The sequence below is a fragment of the Syngnathus typhle genome, linkage group LG4, assembly GCF_033458585.1.
Source record: "Syngnathus typhle isolate RoL2023-S1 ecotype Sweden linkage group LG4, RoL_Styp_1.0, whole genome shotgun sequence".
Taxonomy (NCBI): Eukaryota; Metazoa; Chordata; class Actinopteri; order Syngnathiformes; family Syngnathidae; genus Syngnathus; species Syngnathus typhle.
In genome coordinates, this window is record NC_083741.1 from 15,852,549 (window position 1) to 15,874,926 (window position 22,378).

Below are 22,378 nucleotides of genomic sequence, written 5' to 3' on the forward strand. Positions count from 1 at the left end.
ATTTAGGCCATCAATCTGACTGGGACCTGTAGACATGGGGGAAGAAGGTAATAATTCATTTTAAAAGGGGGCTCGGTTGGCTACAAGAGCCCTAAGGGGTGGTGATGGGTCTTCACCCTGTGATTGAGATCCTAAATGTGAAGCTGTTTTATGGGCCTCTTAATTTAGCTAGGCAGACTCTGCTATAGAAGACATGTCAGGGGGCTGACCTCCAAAGGCGACAATGATTGACCCTCTGTGCATGGGCATGTGGATTAATGGGTTCATGCGGAAACATTTGAGACAGTGGAACATGATTTGGTACCAAAGTATGAGATCCATAGAGACATACAGTATTGGTGGTCTTGATAGTCTGTTGCAGTGCTCTAGCTGTGATTGGGTGAGACATCCAGATGACCTCGAGGTCATATACTCGATACGGCAAAAACAGTCAATCACATTCCAAGCGACTTTGTCCAGGATGTATAATCAATCACTTTCCCAAAGACTTTGAAAAAGTGCACGTTTGTTGAAGGAACATGAATTTAACAGTACTACAATGCAGGTTCCCTCGGTGTGTCCACTAGGGGTTGATTATTTCAGCGACACCTGTAAAATCAAAAGATTGATAAGCGTTTAAGCATGAGGCCAGTCAATCAGGAAGACAAATCCTCCGTGTCGCTTTAAGCTCTCGCGCTATTCTGTGAGAGACAGCCATTATTCTTGCATGCCAACAAGCTTCCCAATTTGTCAGGCACACAATAGCGACCCATTTGCATTACTGTGTGAACAACAAATGTGATTGATCGAATTATTGATTATTGTTTGTTGAAGGTAAGGGATGTCTCTGGAGAGCAGTTGAACAATTAGATTTTACATACGTCTTCTGACCTTTCTAAAGGTACTGTACAAGTCAGGATGATATATTATACTGAAAAGAAGTACTAGCAAACTGAAACAATTACACATGGAAAGCGCTTCAATCAATGGAACATTTCCTTATTTAATTGAATTGTTTTCATATCAATTTAGTCATTTCATAAGTGGTCAGTTCCCACTTTGGCTGTTATTTTGAATGATCAATTATTAATAAGTATTAGTGATTGCAAGTGTGTTAACTCTTGCACATTTTCACACTTTTTATCGACTCTGGTATTATGGGTTAGGGTCAATATTCAAATTCTGTGTTTGGTACATTAATATAATTTTTCCTTTAAGTAGTGCTTTTGGAGACGCAAGAATTCCATCCAAAAAGCCTTATGTACCTGTTTTGCAATTTTATAAATGTTCTAATACTGTATTTTTTCAAAGAACTATTGACCTTGTTTGTTTATCTTATCACGCAAGCAGTAAACTAGCAAGGAAACATTTGCATGATAAAATGCTATTAACCACTACAATGATGGCAAGCTGCACATGGAGTCTATAAAAGGTTAGGTACAAAAATATTACCACAACTTCTCGCATCTTTAAGTTCTAAGAGTAACTATAAATTGAAGCACTTTGATATGAATCATTGAATCCAAAGCTTTTGTGTGTGTTTGATTGCGGCTGAAGTAAGGGCAACACAGTCATTGGACATGCACATCTCATTGCAACTGTTGCGTATTAACGCACAAAACCAGGGCCAATGGATCATTAGTGCATCAATATGTAGTTTGCATAAAATTATATCCTTTAAATGGTCTGAGTTTGAGGTGACACAGGGTTGGCTCATCAATAATGTAAATGAGCCATTAAGGCCTTTAAGAGGCTGTCTGTGAGAATGACAGACCACCCAGTGTCAGTGAGTTAATATCCAATACAGCCATCACCACCTCACCCCCAATGGCTACTGGCAGAAACATTGCTGTAATATTAATGTGGCCCATTTTAACATTTTAGCTCAACATATCTTTTTTTTTTTCTTTTTTTTTTTTGCTATATGCATTTTCCTGCTTTGTTTGCGATAAGCCAATTTTAGCATCTCCCATTCCTCGCTCTGGTGGCTGGGACCGTGTTCCAAGTAAAAGTGATTAGCAATGTTTTTAAATGCCACATACTCCTGAGGAGAATTCCCGATGATGCAGTTGTAGCTCATCCCTGAGCCTGCCCTTTGCTTCAATCCATAAGTGCTCCTGGCTAACACCTGCAACCTTGAGGTCCACCCGTGTCTTCCCTCTACTCTTGGGTCCGCCGATAGTAAGAAGTCTGACTAAATGGCAGTAAGAGGAAATGTTCAACATGGTTGTCTCATCTTTGTTTTATGTCGAGCGCTGGTTTATCGGACTTTCGATTGCTGTGGGATAAAAGATGCAAATTAACCACCTGAAGGTTGTTCTCACACTAGAAGTCAGTTTGCGTTCAGCACATTGCTTTTCTCTTAATACAGTAGATGCCCCCCCCCCCCACCCACACACACACTACTGACACCCCCCCCACCTCCCTTGCCACATCTTAACCACCCAAACACTGAGGACCTTCATTTATATATATATATATGAGTAATCCATTGTGCAAATTACAACATGTCTGCGTAGGCATTGTATAAGTCTTGGCAAAAATGATTATTTGTATTACTTGGCCTTATCTTTGCGTGCCATACTTCCCAGATCTGTGCTCTTCCATCTTCCCCGAATGCCAGCACATAAGAAGGATGGCAGCTCACCAGTGTAAAGGTGACAGGCACATGATAATAGCCCAATTATCCCAAAATGCCAAATTTTACTCCAAAGGAAAAGGAGTGTGCGGTGATTAATGGTGAACACTTAAGGGGAAGAGTCAGACAACGCTGTTGGAGAGGAGAAAATATGTATCAGACTGCCGACGCTACAGATGCTTCCTCCCTCCTGACAAGTGCAATTCATTTGAGAAGCTATTAACATGCATAATTATGCTAATCAAGCAGTAATTAAGTGCCTATTCATTAGAGACCTTTTTTGTCTGTTAATTTCATCAAGCATCGCTGTTGGGGTTTGTTTTCCTGCATATTTCTTTATGCAATATTTGCCAGATAAGGCACTCGCGTATCACCAAACAGACCCGTTGCTGGATATTTTTTAGGTTACACGTATTGTAAATAGCCCCCTATCGTATTGCCCCTGCACTTTATGTGCCATCAAACAAGGGTTGATAGCACAAAGGAAGAACTACCCCTCTGAACACACAGTATACCAAGCCACATATCACAGAAATTCTGAAGTCGGAATTCCTGGGGTCGTATGGTTCAGAGTTAGACCGTTTTGAAGAAATATGTACTTCTAAAGTCATTGTACTTTTGCATCCTCAACAATATCACTGCAAGATCACTTACAAAAGGGTTTTGCCTCCCAAAGGTCCAACAACTTTGTCTTTATAAGCCCGCGAGTCATCTATAACACAATTGTCGAAACTTGTGACACCGACAGGAGCCAAAATGAGAAAAAAAAATTAACAATGGCTGCTATCCAACTTCTGGTGTCGCCTTCAGCATGATTTGTGAAGGTTCAGTGAGGGACTCATAGATTCAGAATCAGTAGGGGGTTAACATGGACTATATGCATGTTTACATACTGGGATCTTTGCCCACAAAGATCTTCTACTTACACCACTTACTTCTGACTATTGGTTAATTTCCATAATATTGTCTAAAGTAAAGGCCAAATAAAACATTTATATATAGTGGTAAGACCCAGTTGAAAAACAATTTATAGCTTACATTCTTACATTCAAGAGACATCTGATCGGCAAGAGGCGAGGACGAGGGGGCATTATCCTGAAGAAAGCAACAGACTTCCAAAAATACTTCAAGAGAATAGGAACCAGGGACCTGCTGAGAGAATTTCTCAGGCAAAAGAAGCCCAGTAAGGAGAAGGAGCCAGATGGGCTGTCAAGAAAAGACAAGCACATGCGTCACACGTATTGCTGGAAAATTAAGGAGGTGGCTGATATTGAGAAAACCTACCAGTGGCAGAAAATAAATAAAAGGAAAGTCAGGACAAAGATATTAATCATGGCAGCAACAGACATAGCCAGTAATGGCGGTTTGTCACGAAATGTCAGAATAAGTGAGCGCCGATTGGATTATCAATCGACATAAACCACCCCTCTCATTCTGAATAAATTCTTGATCAGAATATTGCGAATGAGGTGTGTAGATGAAGCATTTATATTCCAATCAGGCTTTTAATCTGAGTAGCCACTGACAGCTCTGACAAGGATTGAAGTGACATCTGAAACTGTCAGCAAGATAAGTGAAAATTCTCTTTACTGAAAAAAAAAAAAGCAGTTGTCAGAAGAAAATAACTTTAAAACCTAATATGGCCACGCATTTGGTCTATATCTTAATACACTTAGATTCTCTTAATTCACATAACTCCCTTGAAATATTTCCTGCATTTTTACAACTGTATGATCTACGCTCCCACTGTGTCAACTAAGGCTTTGCAGTGCATGTGAAATGTTATTTGCAATGGCATGCCTCTGTCCACTTTCAGAGAGTGGGACAGGTGCTCTCATTGGACATGAAAGCCTCTGGTGATGTATGTCAGTCTTGATCAACCGTGATGATGCCCCCAGGAAACCAAATCGCTTCCTTTCATTTGACATCGAAACTGTTTTGTGTTTCAGCACTTTTCTGATAGTTTTGGCGGCTACGACAACCATTTGGACGGTTGAGACTTGACCCGTGCGTGTTTATCCCCCAAATGCTGTTGACGTTCTACCTTTTTGGATGTATTTTCAGTTTTATCTGGAATAGAGTTGAAACTTGAAATAATAAATACATTAACAAAAGGGTCCACCTAATTCTTAATCTTTGTAAGGTTTTGGGGCTCCCCATATGTGTCAATTACTCAAAATGACAGCAGGGGCATGGTTAAGGCTAAGATCATTTATTTCAATTACATTTATAGTCCCTTAATTATTGACTATCTATTGCAAATCTCCGTCTGATCCATATGCATCAAAACATTAAGGGTGGCCGGCCTGAAGTTCAACGGGGCAGAAAAAGGTCCACGCTGACGTCCGGCTGCTCGTTTTGACGGCACGTCAGAGTCGGCTCGCACACTGCTAGGCCTCATCAGGGTGATGGCCGTCATCGTTGTGGCGGGCCTGTCAGAACAAACTGGTGTGCTGCGGGAGAGATCCAGCTTTAGTGTCTGGGTGGGGAGTATGCAACACATGCACCGCCCTTCCATGGAATATGTTCCTCAAAGTAGCAAGCTGGTGGCAAATTAATGACAAGAACAAGCGGTGACATCATAGAAAAAGTATCATTACACTCCACTTAAGACATCCAAGTAAGTCCATACAAGTTGCCGGTGGGGGCTGACTGAAAGATTTATCATATTCATAAGTGAAGCGTTGCTATTACTTTTTATTCCCATCACCTTAGCACAAAAGTGATCCAGGGTAAATAAAGAACTGGCTCACACATGACCAGGATTTTAATATTGATTTATTCCCATAGATTGACAGTCACAACAGAGGCTAATGTGTAATCATTAGCAAATGCTTTACAAAATATGTATATGTTGTAAACCGTGATGATTTACTCATCACTCCCCCCGCTCACACTACCATTACAGAGTGCCTTAGAAAACAATAAACGCCACAATCGCTTTCACTTAATTAAGACAATAGATATCATACTGCAAGGTAAAATGTCACTCATAGTGCTGTCTTGTGCGTGTAGCAATTTACTACTAAGTGTTATGAGAGAGAGTGACACAAATAATAGCTGTTAAGCTGTCAGATAGCGGGGGCTGAGTCACATTAGTGAAATTAGCCGAGATACACATAAACAATGCCAGCATCTCCCTACATCCATAGAGTACATAGGTGCAAGAGAGTGGATGCAGGAATAATATGAGACATTAGCAGTATAGATTTATTAGGATATAAAAAGCAGGCCACCATTTGTGCAATTAAGTCTAATTTGAGGGCAAAAACGGTACAAGTGAGTGAACACCCTCTCATGCTGACACATAATTGATGCCTTCATTCAAACTAAGACACTAAACAAAAAAGTGTATAAGTATACAGAGTAAACGTACCATGAGTGACCCTGTGTTTCAATCTGAACAAAAATATCAAATGAGACGGCCTGTTCACTGCTTGGCTGTATGACGGGAAGTGGATTCACGGTCAACACTGACATCTGCTGATGGTAGAATGTACATGATAAATATTGTACTGACTGAAATCAAGATGACGTCAAACTTTTTCCACTTAACGTAATTAAGTACTGAAGTACATAGCAATTAAAATAGCATGACAATGTCAAGAGTAGCACAGTGCAGGTTGCACGTCAGTTAATCTCTCCGAGTGTCGTCTGTAGCCCGATATTGGTCCCTAGAAACCTCAAGTTGTCAAGAGTTGCACAGCAATTTTTTTCAATGTCTCATTTGTGTTATTTCTCATATAATTGGTGGGGCAATGCAAAAGCAAGCCAAAATAAGCTTTCTTGAGTCAGCGTGTTTTTGCAACATGAGATGTCACTCAGTCAATTTACAAACACGCATACACGCTAATGTTAGTCTAAGGAGGAAGAAAAATGCCCCGACTCTTCCCTGGAGACTTCATAGCTGTCTTTGGCAATGACTGACAAGGACTCTTAAACAGGTAGCTGGGGGAGCAACGCAGATGATGTCAGCGTGTCCGCTGCAATTCTGATGTGATGATTTATGACTCCTACTTCAATTATTACTTCTACTAGATATGTTTTTCTTTGAAAATGTTTGAAGGACTAGTTTCTCTTCCCGTTACTGTAATGGACAGGGGTAAAATACAACAAGTTTGAAATTTTAAAATCCAATAAATAAATTAAAAAAAAAAGGCTCTTGAACAAAAATAAAAAAAAATAAAAATCTATTTTGCTCCAATGCTGCAGTCTTGTGCAGTATTGACTTTCTACTGTTAATATTGTAATCAACATTTACAATCACAACTAATACTAATTAGAAACAATAAAACAGAGCAATAATTTATTATTTACAACAGTACATGGATGAAAGTACACAAGGAGAAATATCAGTTCTGAGGTAAATACTTTTTTCTTCTCAAAAGATTTTGGTAAGGCCTTTAAAGCGTCAGTTATATGGGAATTAAGGCAAAACGGTTTGGGTAGTAACAAGCCGGTGTTTGTATTTGTCATTTTGAAAAACCCGTGTTCACAAATGTCCGATGCAAAAGTGCTCCGTGAACTCATTTGTAGAATATGAATAAAGCATCATATCTGAAGCTATACATCCGGACTTTCAAAAAGGTCTTAAAGCATATGGAATATTTGGAACAACCATAAAAGGAATGCAGTTTTCACTTAACACATTCATAGATAATATATTCATAGATTTTGTGATTAATAAATACATGATGATTGTCCAGCAATGCATTTTTGGGGATTTCTTGTGAAGCTGACCACTGTGATTCTCTTAGCAATTGTTTGTGTTAGTCCGCCACAACTTGCCCTCGTCGTGATCGAGCTTCTTGGCTTGTCTGTCCAAGTTGGGGCTGATACCCCTGAGTGCTGCGGAGGGCGTCCTTGAAATCCCGTTCACAGTCAGCAATCCGCCCTCTACGGGGCAGATGTAGTCTGCAGACTCGTCGGGTTTCCTCTTCCTAAGGTGACTAAACTGGGTGAAGCCAAGTTTCTTGGGCTGTAATAAACACATTTTAGGGGCGATTTCTTATAGAATGGAATTCCTGATTTGCAAAACAGTATGGTCATACTGTCAAGACAATTATGAAAAAATATTACATGATAAGACACACATAATGAAAACAGAATAGGTTTGATTACCTAATTGTTTCTTTTTACATTGACCCTTACCTTCACTTTCGATGTAGTCGTGAGGGGCACATGGCCTGTAGCATTGCCGTACTCTCTCTTCTCCTGCGTGGCCTGAATCCCCACCAGGGTGGAGAAGGCTGTGGCTAAATGGCGACGGAGCAATGTTTTCTGCGGGGGAATATTTAGGAGCAAGGCCAAAGTCTCTGCGCTGAAGCGAGGCTCCAGGATCTGCAATAATGGATATTGTCAAGTGTGGCTTATTTCACTCAATTTGATCCTGCATGCCTGACATAAAATAATTACTCACGATTAGTCCACCGTGGACACCACTGCCCCGTAGATTAGGTGCATACTCTGCAAGGTCAACTGCTCGAAGCCACTCCATTACCCGGTGGTTTGACCACTGCACTACCTCAGAAGGGGAAGGTTGTTTCTGAAGGACAATCACAAGAGATACTTGAGGTTATGCACTTATTTTTCATCGTATGCAAGAAAAGCAAACTTAAAAAGCAAGTGGCAAAATTATACCTAAACGTGAAAAGAATAGTATCTTCCCTACAGCCTCCATTCTTTTTGAAAATCTTTCAATCAGATGTTGAAACATGTTTGTGGTATCACCCTCGAGAATTGCCAGAGGTTAGCGGGCCTACTTTATAATTGATGTCACATTTCATCCCAGAAGTATGACAGAGTTGAGGTCATGCTGGCTACCACAAAGCTCTTACTGATATAGTATGTAAATGCATAGCCGCAGTCAGAAGTAGCAATAATAGAAATGTATTTGTCGCCATCTTGTGGTCACATGCTGTCATGTCCACTGAGAAAGATGCAACACAAGTTATGAAACGTGGAGAAATCACTTAATACCTTGCATCGTTCTTTAAATTGAGATTTATACATACAAAATTGACGACACGACATAATGACACAATCCTCAATTTGAACGTGCTTACGTCTTCCCCAGGCCTGCGTCTGAGGCAGTGAGGGTTAAACTTGTTAGCATGGAGGACGTGGATGGCACATTTGATGCTGAGATGATGTAGTTGACTGGTCACTTTTAGGCTCAAGAGGTCATTCTAGGAAATATGAAAAGGTATCGTGAGCTTCACGTTAAATGTACAAATTGGGAATTGGACGTTCACCTCGACTTACCACTGTGAGGTATTGTATCATGCGCCCGTCCACACGAGCTTCATGGAACTGGTCTTTATACTGAGGCAAGCCGATATCATCCAGCCATCCTATGAGAGTCCGATGTATCATATAGGCAACATACTAAACATCACTTGTTGCGTTTTGAGTTTAGATAAGACTCTTACGGGTGACCCAGATATGATCTAACTCCGATGACTTCTCTGTTGTTTTGTTGGTGAATGCCTTCAATGCCAACTGCAGTTTCTTCCTGTGCAAAGGGTGCTTCATTCCCATCTCCTGAGGTTACAAAGAACATATCATTCTCATGCTTTTAGTGTTTGTATTCTTATTAATGTTGATTATTATATACGTATATTTTATTATATGAATAATTGCAGTCTCCACAATGTACTGTCAACCACCACGTGTGTGTGTGTGGTGTTTGTTTGTTTTGGTGAAGGGTAACATCAGCCCAACCAAGAACATGATTTTAGTTGAAACTACCTCAAGTTTATTTTAGTTTTGTCATCTTAAGGCAATTATTATAGTCATCTGGTTTTTTTTTTCCTGTTCTAACCTTTTCAAGATCCTGAGGCGTGGCAGAAAGTAGCGTCTGACCACATTCAACCCACTGCCTTGTGAGGTTGACGTAGTGGCCAAGCCCATAGTCCTCCAACCAGCCACACACCTGCTCCTTGCTCCACTGGCTGAACGGGAGATTCATGTCCCTGGCAGAGAAAAAGGAGCAAACCGGCACATTAATTAGTATTTGAAATAACAAGTACTGTAGTGTACTTCGTTTAAGAAAATATGACAATGTTTGGGCTTATTTCAAACAACAAAAAGTATTCACTTGTGGGTCTTATCACTGACACTTACCGTACAGAGGCAGGAGATTCCGGGGTACGGGTCAGTCTCGGTCCCGCTGTTGCTCGGAACCCGCCTCTTCTAAAAGGACCAGTATCTGGATCCTCTGCATTGCTGCCTCCAGAATTTGTTCTTCGAAGTCTAGGTAGTGAAGAGTGATAAAATGCTAAATTGGAGTGAGCTGCTTTTACATACTTGGTTGGATGATCCAACAAATTAATGCAATTACAATCTCACGTTGGCCTATTTAATTGACACACATTGAAAAAGTTTCCCTGTCTGATTTGAGCTGCTCGAATCATTATCACTTGATGCATAACTATTTTCCCATATGTACGTATAATGCATTTGCCACACCCACTTTCCCCAAAGTCTCCTGAGGCTCCGGTTTGTCTTCATGTATTCCGGCGAGCCCACATTCCTCTGGCCTGGTGGGCTGTTTGTCCCGGGGCTGTTCTTTGCTTTCTCCAACTCTGCTGAAAAAAATGTTATAAAATATATCAGCATGAATCATGATTAATGCAAATTTGTAATAGTATACACTATTGCAATTTGAGGACTAATAATGGCTACAGGTTTGTACTACAGTAACTGTGCTATATTTAAAAAGCTCATGTCTTGAACCTGGAGAGGGGGGGGGCAGCCTAAAGTGTGTTTTATTTCTGTAAGCAGGAATATCAATTGGGGTGAGTTATAATGGTCAGTGGTGGGTGGAGCTGGGCTATGTGCGGTCATCAAAAAAGAGGAAAGGGTGTGTTTGTTTAGGGAGAAAAAAAAAAAGCATCCATCCCTTGATTCTTCTCAGTCTGAAGTCCCTGCAATTACTGAAGATCAAAAGTAGTACTCCCTCTGGTTACAGGGGAGCGGCTTGCTCCGAATATAAGTTCTGTCTGGTAATATAATATTGTTAATATATTTACTTTGGCTGGAGTCTCCGTCTTCACTGTCATCTGGAGAGCGTTCACTTTGGAGCTCAGTGCTGCTCTCTGTAGGGGACGAACGGACAGGCAGCATCGGACTCCTGGTGTCCCTCTGTTTCAAGTCCCCACCCCAGATACAAACAAATGGTTAACTGACACGACATATCTAATTGCGTTAGATGTGCACATGCTATGCGGTCACAAGCAACAGATGTGAGATTCATCGGTCATATTTTTTTTAATTTATCATATGACTTCTAACCCCTGGCTAAATGGGAAACTAGTAATTAGCGTCAAGAAAATAAGATGAAGTACTTGACCTTTTTTGTCAGTACTGAAATTATATCAAACTGATTTGGGATCATAGTTTGTGGTATACAGTGTGTCCAGTTAAACTATTCCAAACACTTTTATAACAATTAATCGCATTTATTTGCTGAATACGGCAGGGCTCGGTCCCTATCTGCTGCAAATAGCGCTGTTTGGAGTGGATATGGTTCTATGAAAGTATGCACTACTGTTACGGGAAGTGATAATGACACAAATAAAAAACATGAGCGCCAAACCTCTGCTGCACAGCCTCCACTCTTATGGGAATACTTTCAACCAGATGTTGCAGTGTGTTTGTGGGAATTTCTGTCCGCCCAGGACAACATTTTGGGGGGGTCAAGGGTCACTAAGAGTCTGACTCCCACTCGTGAATATTTTGTTTGAGGACATCATCGTGAAATGATTGGAACAGCAGATGGTTGGGGACTCTGGGTGGGTCACTCAGGCACTTAGCCATTGAAAAGGAACAAACCAACTCCTTGAGTTTAAAGATACTCAGCCCAGTTGAGTATATTTGTGTATCCGGCATTGGATATTTAGGATCAGAAATAGATTCATGCTGGAACAGAAAAGGGCATAGTTTAAGCTGTTCCTGATTTACCCATCCGCCTTGGACAAATTAGGAAGGGTCGAATCATTACTACTGTTTTGGACTCTATTCTCACTCAAACTGTTTCTCAAAATTGCCGTTATTCCCTTGCCGCCAGTCCAGGGTGTAAACCATGGAACCCGACTGATTAAGCCGGTCCTTGAGCACTGGCGGAGCTAGGATTTTTTCTTTGGGGGAACGTAGAGGGAGGGGGAAAGACATCTCAGGGGCCCCGGAAATTTTTTTGGGGGGTTTTCACAAACACCCAAAACTTCTTAAGAAAACACTGATGAATATTCGTTTTTTGTTCGCAATAGAGGAAGGGGGATATGTGGAAGAAAAATCGGAAAATACGCAAAACACGATTTTCTGTGGAAAGACATTTACAGAAAAAATCTGAAAAAAAACTGTCAATTTTCTGGCCTGGCACATGGGGCGGGCATATTGTCCAAAGCTTGAGAAGTAAAAAAGCAATAGAAATACCTTTTGTGTCTGACCGGGTGATAAGTCCGCCATGCTACTTGCTGATGTTTGTGTCTCTGGCCTGAATAGACATCAGCAACATTATGAGCAGAAAAGTAACGATGCCATAGATTTACTATCATTGACGTGATACGTCTTGAAATACCTGCAATCACTGTCCTTCTGAGACAAAATTGATGTTTGATGAGAGGAGGCACTATTTGTGGAAACCTAAATCATGTAAAAAAAAAAAGAAAAAGAAAAAATCATAAACATTCACATTCCAAGTATTTCCTCCGACAAGAAAAAAAACGAGGCAGTTTATTTTTTACCCACATCAGACTTGAGATCCTCAGACTTTGCACTGCTAGAATCAGCATTCATCTTCAGACCTTGGTCTTCTTCCTCACTGCTACTGGAATTTGTCCTCCCGTTGGACAGTGAATGGCCAGCAGGTGGAGCTACAACAACAAAGTAGAATTTATTTGCTTTGTATTGAGCTTTCCGTATCACCAATCATGGTTGTCTTTGATTAGAAAAATCATAGTCAACGAGGAGGAGGATGCTTGATTACCTTGCCTTGTGTTGTGTGTCAGATCTCTGAATTGCTTGCACTGGTTTAAGAGCAGAGTGAGCTCCTCAATGTGCCGGTCCTACAGAAATAGGAATGAAAGGGTGTTCAAGGTCAACTAAATCCATTAAGATTTTTATCTAAGCATAAAAAACACACAGATGCTGCTTCCTGCTGCCCCTGACCACTAGGCCACACCAATGGCCTTTTCAACATATGGTCGACATGAAAAGAGCATTTGGGGTGGGGACAAACATCGGACCGACTCGGTTGTGGTGAGCAGCTGCAGCGTGTGTGCCTTTTTTGAAGTGGTGCCCTAGCTTGGCTTCGTCGTGGCTCTCTCACTGCAGCTCTCTCCCAAATTAGGCTTGGCAGATCGAGGCCTACTTAAGTGTGGCTTTGACTGAGTTGGCCTTGGGGCGTCTACGCGTGTTCACCAGCCCCTGCCACATGTAGACCCACGCCTGCAAGTCTTTAAAGTCTACGATTCCCCACGAAGAAGAACACAAGAGCAATGGTGTTCTATAATTGGATGGAGGGTGGTGTCTGTGTTTAACTTTTAGAATGTGTCTCGCGATGCCTTCATGGTGATGATCTAGACTGTATGAGATTATCGTATTTTGTTTATTTGAATGATTAACAGAGGTATATAGAAGGCAGAATTACCTTTTCATCATTGGCAGCTTCCAAGGATTTTATGTCGCTTCTAAGTCTTTGCAGCTCTTGGTCTATGATGAAGAGAAATACATTTTACATCATCAAACTTAACATAATTTAAGGTGATGGTTCAGCTATACAGATTTTATTTACATTTTTAGGCAATTTAAATACATTTAGCTCTTATCGCTCGGTGGCCTTATAACAGCAAAGGGTGGATGTTCTGCTCACCTCTCTCAGTGCTCTCATTGGCTCGTGGAGGTCTGGCTAAAAGCTGAGTGTGCAAGCTCTCAATCTCAGCATTCTTACCCAGGAGAAGCTGCTGAAGGCTGCTGATTTCCACCTAACAGACCGACAGTTTAGATTCTTAAGTTTACCAGAAGACAAAGACGTTCTGCAACCTAGTATGTGCCTACTTGTGTACGTTTCACACGCACAAGTCTTCCAGTAACACACTAATGAAACACACCAAACAGCCTGAGCTCAATAAGACTGTTGTTAAAAGCATTTAGAGCATTCAATTTTTAAGTTTAAGCCATTTAACACATGGTATGAATAGTAATAATGGTTTGAGAAAGAAAATCTGTACAAAGAGAGTGAAAAAAAATGCAGCACTAAAGTAAAATGGAGCTGTTGCGTATTGCGGGAAGTCATTAAATCTCTTTTTTCATGTTACACCATATTTAAAATGTTTTTTGAGAAATCATAATTAAATGTGTGCACATAAAATGAGTGACTCACTTAACTGCCTGGCCCAACTGATTGGTTCAATAGCATTGGGGAAAGTTGAGTGGCCATTTAGCAATAATTGGACACTGATACAGTACTTATGGTCTAGACCAGCGGATCCCAAATGTTGTCACACTGAGACCCATGTTTTTTTTTTTTATTATTTATTGTCACTCAGTCGCAACACACTTCGTATTGATGTGAAGAAAATGTATTATTGTTCTAAAATGAAACTTGTGCGCATCATAATTTTAAACATGACACGATTTGCATGTATATAAATAAATAAAGTAAAATTACATAGCACAATTGCACCGACAAACCAGTTGAAAATCGCTTGTGTTCAATCTATAAAGTCGATGAATATGATTTTATATTATATATTTTACCTTGCTTGCTTTGAGTCTTTTCTCATACTCCAACTTCTCATCTTCCAAATGTTGCACTTTGTTTTTTAGAATCTTGAGCTCCTGCACCAAACTCTGCAACAAATTGTAAAGCAAATTCATTCAAAAGCTGCTATCGACCACAACTCGCACCCAGTCACCACTATTAAATCATATTAAAAAAACTCAATCTAATACTAAAACAAATAAACACAATCAAACCTGCTCTAAAAACTAATTAGAACTTACAACATTTCCAATCAAAACAAAATAAAAGCTATAATGAAAACCAAATCCCAACCTATAAAAACCCTGGTCCTTTGATCTTTCATTTTCATCACAGCAACACTCGTAAAAAAAAAAAAAGAAGCAAATAAAAAGCAACATTGAGCCTTTTCCACTGCAACTCTTTACAAGAATGCTACAAAGCATGCCAGGAACCCATTTATTAGGGAATGAGGCCCATAGAGTTTCTTGACTTATGACCCCTACTGCTGTTAGGGGTGTGTGTGCGTGTGTGTGTGTGTTTGTGTCATTCAGTCTGAACTCAGGGATAAACACATCAATGTGAGACAAAGCATGCCGTGCTCAACGTCACTAGTCATGCATCAGACTGTGCGTACGCTCTCGCCGTCGTTTTGTGGCAGCTGCTCTGCTTCTGAGCTACTCTCATCAATCCCGTCTGCAGCCTCCTCCTCTAGTTTGGGCTTCAGCTCTGCTGCCGTGTAACATGAGGGTTTGGCGTCCTCGGGGGACAAGGAGTGGGCGGAGCATGGCGCTGGTGAGGCGTTGTCAGCTGGGTTCTCAGAGGCTTTTTTCTCCTGGATCTTGCTATTGATCTCCTTCTGAAATCTACACATCTGCTCCTGCAGCTCACTAATGAAATTCACAACGCTCTGCCGGATGCAGTGTGGGAGAGAGAAAAATTGAAAGAGCGTTTTAGAGGGGAGGAAAGTGAAAGAGAGACATTTATCTGTATTTATGGTCATATCGCTGTTTGAATGGATCTCGTGCCTCCTCCCACTTTGGAAAAACATCCATTTTAGTTGTTTTGTTTAAATTGTCAAAAGCTGTGAATACACTGTCATTTTTCTCAATGTTTGTCTGTGTTTACCTTTCAATTTACTGGCAACCAGTCCAGGGTACAGTACTGCTCGGGAGGTGAGGTGCTTCACATAAACACACCTGACTTAGAGAATTTTGTGCTGAAGAGCTTGGACAGTGACACATCAACTGTACCACTTGCCCATGTGACAAAACATTCCATTCTGGTGTCATCACATTTCTTCCTCAATGGCATTGCCATCAATGGCACTCATTATTCTAAGGTGGCCCCCAAAAGCCAAAGGAAAGCATGCTTGTACCTATTTTCTTTTCTCACCGAGCTAAGCTATGGTAAATTATTATATGACAAGATCGCCCCGATTTGGCTTGATATATTTTTACAATTTTAAAACAGTGGAAATGAATTAATCGACCAGCGTATCAGCTTTCAAAGCCTCGTCACAAATAGTATGCACTACTAATGCCACGGGGGTGAATAGTTTTTCCATGTTTTTAAAGAAATGGTGCCAGTGATTCGCCTGAGCGGGTTGTAAACAGCACCCAAGTTATGCTGGGACTGTCGACAGAGGAAGTCTCGCATGGGGTCCAGTGTAGAGAATATGACAGATGATCTGAAGCCCCTCCATGGCTAAATTTAACTCAGAGCTTACTTGTTCAAAAGTAGAGTGAGGTGGAGGGACTTCAAGGTGTGTTTGTGTAGTAAAAAGCACATGTATGTGTTTAAAGAGAGGGTTTTTTTTCCATCCCTCCTCTTGATTCCAAACATATGTTGCAAGGAAACATTCATACAATGAAAGTGCATTGACAAGAAGTGCGGCCCTCAGCTATCATCATCAACTACGCATTTATTTCTACTTTAATGTCAAACACACTTTTGTTCACATGCATTTGAACAAATTGGGCTCTCCCTCCTCAAGAGCTTCCTTTCTTCATAACGATATTGTGAATCTTTGCCAACACATAGAAACAAAATCTTCTGGGCTGTGAAGCCTCACAGGTGTTCCTCCTTCCATCATGCCAGCTCTACTATGGCTGAACTCTTTTCACCTGAGGACACAAAGGCCCTTTGACTGGCCATGTTTTGACAGCAACGTTACAGCATTCTGTCTGCCTCTAATTGTACTTCTTCTCAGTTTCATAGCAAAAAGTTCATCCACTGGTAATCCAACACAACAGTCTTAAGCAAATGTGCAATGAAAATGAGAACAAAAATTGAACGTTTAGGATCTTTGTATTCCTGCTACTAAGCATCAACTCATGCCAGACTTTTTGTGAATGTTCCTTCCCATCTGTCCAGAGAGTGTTTATGGACTTCCATAAAATCAGCAGCTGACTTCAAGTCCACAGTACGGTACAGGTTCCCGTATGTTGCCTTGTCATTCTTGGCAGACTTGTGCTAAAATTTCCAAAGGTTCTCTAAACATAAATGTCCCAGGAGATTTAAGCTAAACTCACTCTTCCTTGAAAATACGGCTCAATGAAAATAGGGTCTAAAGTTCTTTGTCAGTGAAGCTGTCTCGCATACGCTTGCAAAACTGTCTACAATTAGGAAGTTCCCAAACCCCAATGACCTCCGTAAGATCCAAAACTAAGAAAAATTACAATCTCTCTCATCCTCATGAACAAAGCTATAATTTTCAATAGATATGTTCTTGCATGAATGGATGATTTTAAAAGCCTTACCTCTGCTTTATGTTGCCTCTCTCCTCCTGGGCTCTGTTTCTCCTCCATGTCTGTCAGCTTCAGCTTCAGGTAGGACACCTCCCCCTTAAGACTGAGCTTCTGCTTCTCCAAGGTTGTCCTATGCAAGAGCTCCTGTCACAGAGCAGAAAAAAAAACATGCTGCAAATACAAGCGCAGAATGGACACCGTGCTATGTGACACTCACTTAACAAAGGCGACATTAGGTATGAGGCACAGCAAGCTACAAGTTCCGTAATAACAGTCTCCGTGGACAAACCCACTGCTTTCAGGAGGCTATATATAAACAACGCATGACCACTATTTATAATGCCTATTTCGCAGCTCACTCAAAGTACACAGCGGGATTGGTGGCGAGAAAGCAGGGGGAGGGGGCACACACATGCAAAACATTCTGAAAAATAACAGAAAAATGACTTAAACTGGTAATTAGGCTGTCAGATTGAACGGCTGCCAATCAAAGCCCAAGCTGTGAGTGTCTCAACCTTGAGACCATGCAAGCAGATGGAGTGCTAATTTTATTCTTTCCAAGCAGGTGTTAAATCATTTAAAGCCAAAAAATATGCATCTGAAGCCCACGTGGACAAGAATATATTTGAAACATTGACTTTGGAAACTATCCGCCTTTCCTTTTCAAGGGCATGTGGAAAATATTAGAGCTTTGTCACCAAGAAGAGATTTACGGCTCAGGTCCAAAGCCTCATAATGACCACGTCCCAGGCAAACCGGTCCTGGCTGCCCTTTGATACACTGCACAGCTCTGCACAGTGCATTTTATCATCAACAATGACACTCATTCCAGGGAATTGTATTATTCGGTAAGATCACAGGTTGGCAATGAGAAGAAGAGAGGTACAATCAAATTTGACACACAAGTTACCTTATACTTTGACACCTGCCTGGAGCGGAGCAAAGTGTGCTTCACGCATAGTCGCGAATAGTTCCCAGGCTCATGACGCTTTACATGTCATATATCCTTTTCCATGCTTTCTTTAATGGAGTTAAATAAGTTCTACAAATGAAGAGCAAATAACTGCAAGTGGAAGACTCTTTCTCTTTAAGAAGTACAACCCCTACCCGGTCTCCCGCCCATCTCGCCACCTTTTTCAGCTTTTCCTCCCTTCTTAAGCCATTAGTCAGGCTTGGCGTTCCTTTCTATTTCACTCTTCTCTGTATTAGAGTGAGAGAGCATGCACAGACTAAGTTGTGGTTAAAGGTTACGGGTGTGGCCATTACAACTCTAATCACCTGCCCAGACAGACCAGTTGAGCCCAGCATAAACCAGGCAGAGACTCCGTGACTGACACCGTCTCGGAATGAGTCTGGGCATCCTAAATATTTTGGTTTCCAAGGTAATCTGTAGCTCCATAGAGTGGAATTTTCAGCAGGAATGTCATCTCAGGGAGAAAAATATATTAACAGAGACTGGATCTGCAGTAGGGATTTATTATGAATGACTCATTGGGGTCATCTTGAAGATCATTCATTAGTCAAAGAATGTCTATAGAATAGTTTCTGTTGCGGTAAAAGTCAAACCAAATGAGTGGAAGGAGAGATCAAGCGTACCTGCTGCAGCATCTCTTCTGTGGCGTTGAGTTTGAGCCGATGCTCTACCACCGAAGTCTGCAGATCACTGATTTTTACCTCCTGTGCTTCCACCTGGTCTGTCAGCACACCCACCTGTGTATGCATGAGCAAACAAAACACACTGTTGACACTGCAACAGGACATGCGTGTCATCTACTGTGTGTACATTCAATGTTCATTATTGCTGGAATGTCAACGTCTATATTTTATGTAATGACAAAGCAAGCTTGCAAGAGTCCAGTTACCCGAACATTGTTGGAATTGTTTTTAGCAAGTTGATTGTAAAACTGAAACGAGGCTGCAGCAGAGTTTGGAATCCTTGACGGCGACCTTGTGTGACTATTAAATTGTGTTGTTTTGAATCATGCAAGCTAAAACACATTCTGTAACGTTCAGTTGGAGCTGATTTCCCAGAGGACTGTTGTATCTGAGAACTAAATAAACAAGCAGGGAAACTGTTCCCACACATCAACAGTGCACTGCTTGCTTGCTAGCCTTAACCTGTCTGAGGTATGCACTTATTCAACTGTTCCTAAAACTTGTAATCTTTGCACATCACTCTACTGTTGTGTTGTAATAGTGCTAAACCCACACTATGTTCCCAGTCCTGGAAAGGAAACGCAGCAGTTATGCAACATTTACAGCCTGACACAGTGGCCTACCTCTACCCTTTAACCTGCTTTGAGTCAACTCAATCTTCCTATGACAGCAGGTCATCGGTTTAAATAAGATGCAATCTAAAAGTGAAACTAGAAAGAGTAGCAAGCCTAAATGGAGTCAACTCACCTGCAATATGAGAGATTCTTTGTCGCCTTCCAGACGTGATAAACGCTCCTGATAAGACTCACTGTTGTTTGATGACTGGAGGTTTACCTTCGGAACATACAGGTCAAATGTTATTGCATTGATGAAACAGAACAGTTACCCAACAGGTCAAATCTGGTTTTCTTCAAATGAGGCTGCAGCAACTTGCAGAAAATTGTACATAGAGAGCTGCTCACTGCCTCCGCCTGTAAGAGGTTTACTGCCTCTAATCCTATTCAAATTGTTCAATATATTTTCTTCCATCTGATTAGCGGGGACTTGGATGAAGCCTCAGGACTTCCTGTGTATTTAGAGATATTTTTGAGCGATCAATGGCAAGGAATGGTTGATTGCAGCCCAATGAGCTACATTTACTCAGAAATGTTCACAAAACCACACTTGTGGAAACATTATGTAGTTTAGCCTTGAGCCTTTGCCAGGAATCCCAAGTGGTTTGCAACAGTTTTGTTTGAAACCAAAATAAGGTCTTTAGCAAACTCTTATCCGAGAGGCATTACAACAAAATGTGTGTATTTGATCTTAACGTGCATCATTTTAGTAGATATTTTGTGCAGTGTTGTGTAGCCAAAGGCTTTTTCATTCCCAAATGCAAACACGATGTTTATCTTGGTTGCTCGTTTTATTTTATCCTTCCTTACCTTCAAGTCTGATACACTCCTAAAACCACGTTTAGTAACGCAATTCCTAATGCTTTTTACCAGGAAAATTAAAGAGACACCTACACAATACAGTTGGTGTGCTCACTGTATATCACCCTAAAATCTACAAGTCATACAATTACAACAAATGGTCTTTAAAAAAACGTATTCGTGGAAATTCAAAATACTTTGCGTGAGAAAACTGCTGCTAAAAGGTTAAGAAAACTGCAGTTGTTTGTTTGAATTCAAACCTCATCTCGGAGAAAACTTGAGTGACGTCATGCAGGATTTTATTGATTGATTGCTTGATTGATTGATTGAATGAATATTTATTTATTTATTTATGTTTTTATTGTTTTATTTATTATTTTTCTTCTTCCAGAAAGTCCCATTTTTATTTAGTAAAGCAAAATATTTCCATTGCGAATATAAATGAGTGCTTATGTAAAAAAGTTGTCTTCTATGCCTCCTACCGGCTCACTATAATTATAACAATGGATGTTGGGAGCTTAAGATCAGGGGATGCTTTGAGAATAATTGTCAATTTCTGTCTATGTGAAGCCCTTTGAGACTGCTTGTGATTTAGGGCTATACAAATAAACTTGACTTGACTTGACTTGACTTGTTGCCGGATGACTAATGATTCCCTAATGACATCATGATGGTTTCGTGTTGACTTGGTAACTTGAAAGTGTCAGGAAGCGATTTAAACTCACATGCACATAGATTCATCTTTGTGTGTGTGTGGGGGGGGGGGGGGGGGGGGGGAGAGAGAGACAGCACAACAACAAAGGAGTCACGTAAGTGAGTTTGCAGGCAAGAGTAGCACAGAACGAGGACGTGCACGAGGAGAATAGCTCACCTTTCTAAGCCAAGCAAAGTGTTTGTAGAAGTCAATGTCATACTCCATTCTACAGGCCCATTGTAGTAGCTTTGGCTCTCAATATTGGCTACTATTAAGAATTTCGTTTGCGGGCTGCATAGAACCAGCAAGAAAAACAAAGTCCAGCGTCATAAGTGAGTCCCAGCGATAAATCCTCACATTGGTGGACTTGTATGCTCCCTCTTGCAGACCATCCACGGTGCTGACAGCACCGAGAGGCCCTTGGCGGTTTTTGAGTCTGGACAGAGATTTCTGAGCTGAGCCTGAATAACTCAAATGATGCCAATTGGCTGAACTCCCTTTTCTTTTCCTACCTCTTTTCTACCTCCTCCTCCGAGTTATTTTTCTTCTCTCGCTTTCTCAAAACAACTCAAATTGCCTCTTTATGTACAATAACGCCACTTTTACTGCTCTCATCTTCTCCAGTCCTTCCTGACGCTCTTCACTGTGTCACGCCGGCCGACGTACCTCCTGGTCTTAAACTAAAGGGGCTCAAGGGGGGGAGTTCTCTGCAGCACATGCTCCTCAGATGTGGTGTCGAGCAAAAGTTTAGAAAGAAAGAGGAGGAGGAGGAAGGAGAAAGTTTTGCAAGTGTAGAGTTCATAGAAGTTCAAAGCAGAAAATATGGCTATAACTGGCAAGTGAGGCCACTTTTGGAGACACAGCAATTACTGCAGGAAATTAAGGAAAGAAAATTCAGGTATAAAGATGAAGGGAGAAAATGGGCTCGCTTGTATTTGAACAGGAACTCTGGTTCTCATTAGGGCCATCATTCACCTAACTCCCCCAGGACATGCCGGTCCAGATGTTGAAGATGGGAAACAAAATATGAGACAGAACTACATTTGTTTGCGGTGTTCATGATTTTATTTGATAGATTTGCTTCTGTACTTGATGATTGAAGTGCATGCGTGTGTGTGTGAACTCACTTTGTCTCTATGTAGTCAAGTTAGTACAGTCTGTGCTACTACAATGTTCTTCATTGCTTCCTTCGACCTCCTGCAGTGCCCCCAAAATGTCGGTCATCTCAAGAAACTTTAAAAAGGATTTTATGTGTGGTACAGGCTAAAGGTCTGAGTGTCTAATGACATCAGGTAACTTTAGAGCATTTTATCTTAAGTAAAGGAACATTGGGGGTTTGGGACAGAAGTGTAATTTGACCTTTTTTCCTGCATCAATTCCGAGTTTTTAAGTAGAGCATTATACACACGCGACACTTCATTAGGCTCAAACTAATAGGTGTTTTTTTCAATAAGTCTTTTCAAATGCTCAATTTGGACCAGTGCTGAAATAAAGGTTGACTCT

The 22,378-nt window shown here is 41.0% G+C and overlaps 1 protein-coding gene across 5 annotated transcripts; it reads right to left on the reverse strand.

The window, feature by feature from the left end:
• Nucleotides 1-6,909: 6,909 nt before the first annotated feature.
• ppfibp2a (PPFIA binding protein 2a) lies at nt 6,910-21,599 on the reverse strand. Of its 5 annotated transcripts, none has more exons than XM_061276907.1 (22): nt 21,053-21,599; nt 19,514-19,600; nt 18,707-18,820; nt 17,123-17,254; nt 14,998-15,270; nt 14,378-14,470; nt 13,491-13,602; nt 13,269-13,330; nt 12,606-12,684; nt 12,368-12,492; nt 12,198-12,262; nt 12,053-12,113; nt 10,651-10,762; nt 10,092-10,203; nt 9,743-9,871; nt 9,441-9,591; nt 9,049-9,160; nt 8,882-8,970; nt 8,683-8,805; nt 8,037-8,162; nt 7,769-7,957; nt 6,910-7,595 (listed from the first exon to the last, which is right to left on the reverse strand). In XM_061276907.1, the coding sequence occupies exons 1-22, from the start codon at nt 21,098-21,100 to the stop codon at nt 7,371-7,373; spliced, it is 2,619 nt and encodes an 872-aa protein (XP_061132891.1). In that variant the 5' UTR covers nt 21,101-21,599; the 3' UTR covers nt 6,910-7,370. The 5 variants fall into 5 exon arrangements, with proteins under 5 accessions (XP_061132891.1, XP_061132890.1, XP_061132892.1 ...); XM_061276906.1 differs by having other exon boundaries at nt 10,092-10,206; XM_061276908.1 differs by lacking the exon at nt 14,998-15,270 and having other exon boundaries at nt 10,092-10,206; nt 21,053-21,594.
• Between the last annotated feature and the right edge of the window lie 779 nt (nt 21,600-22,378).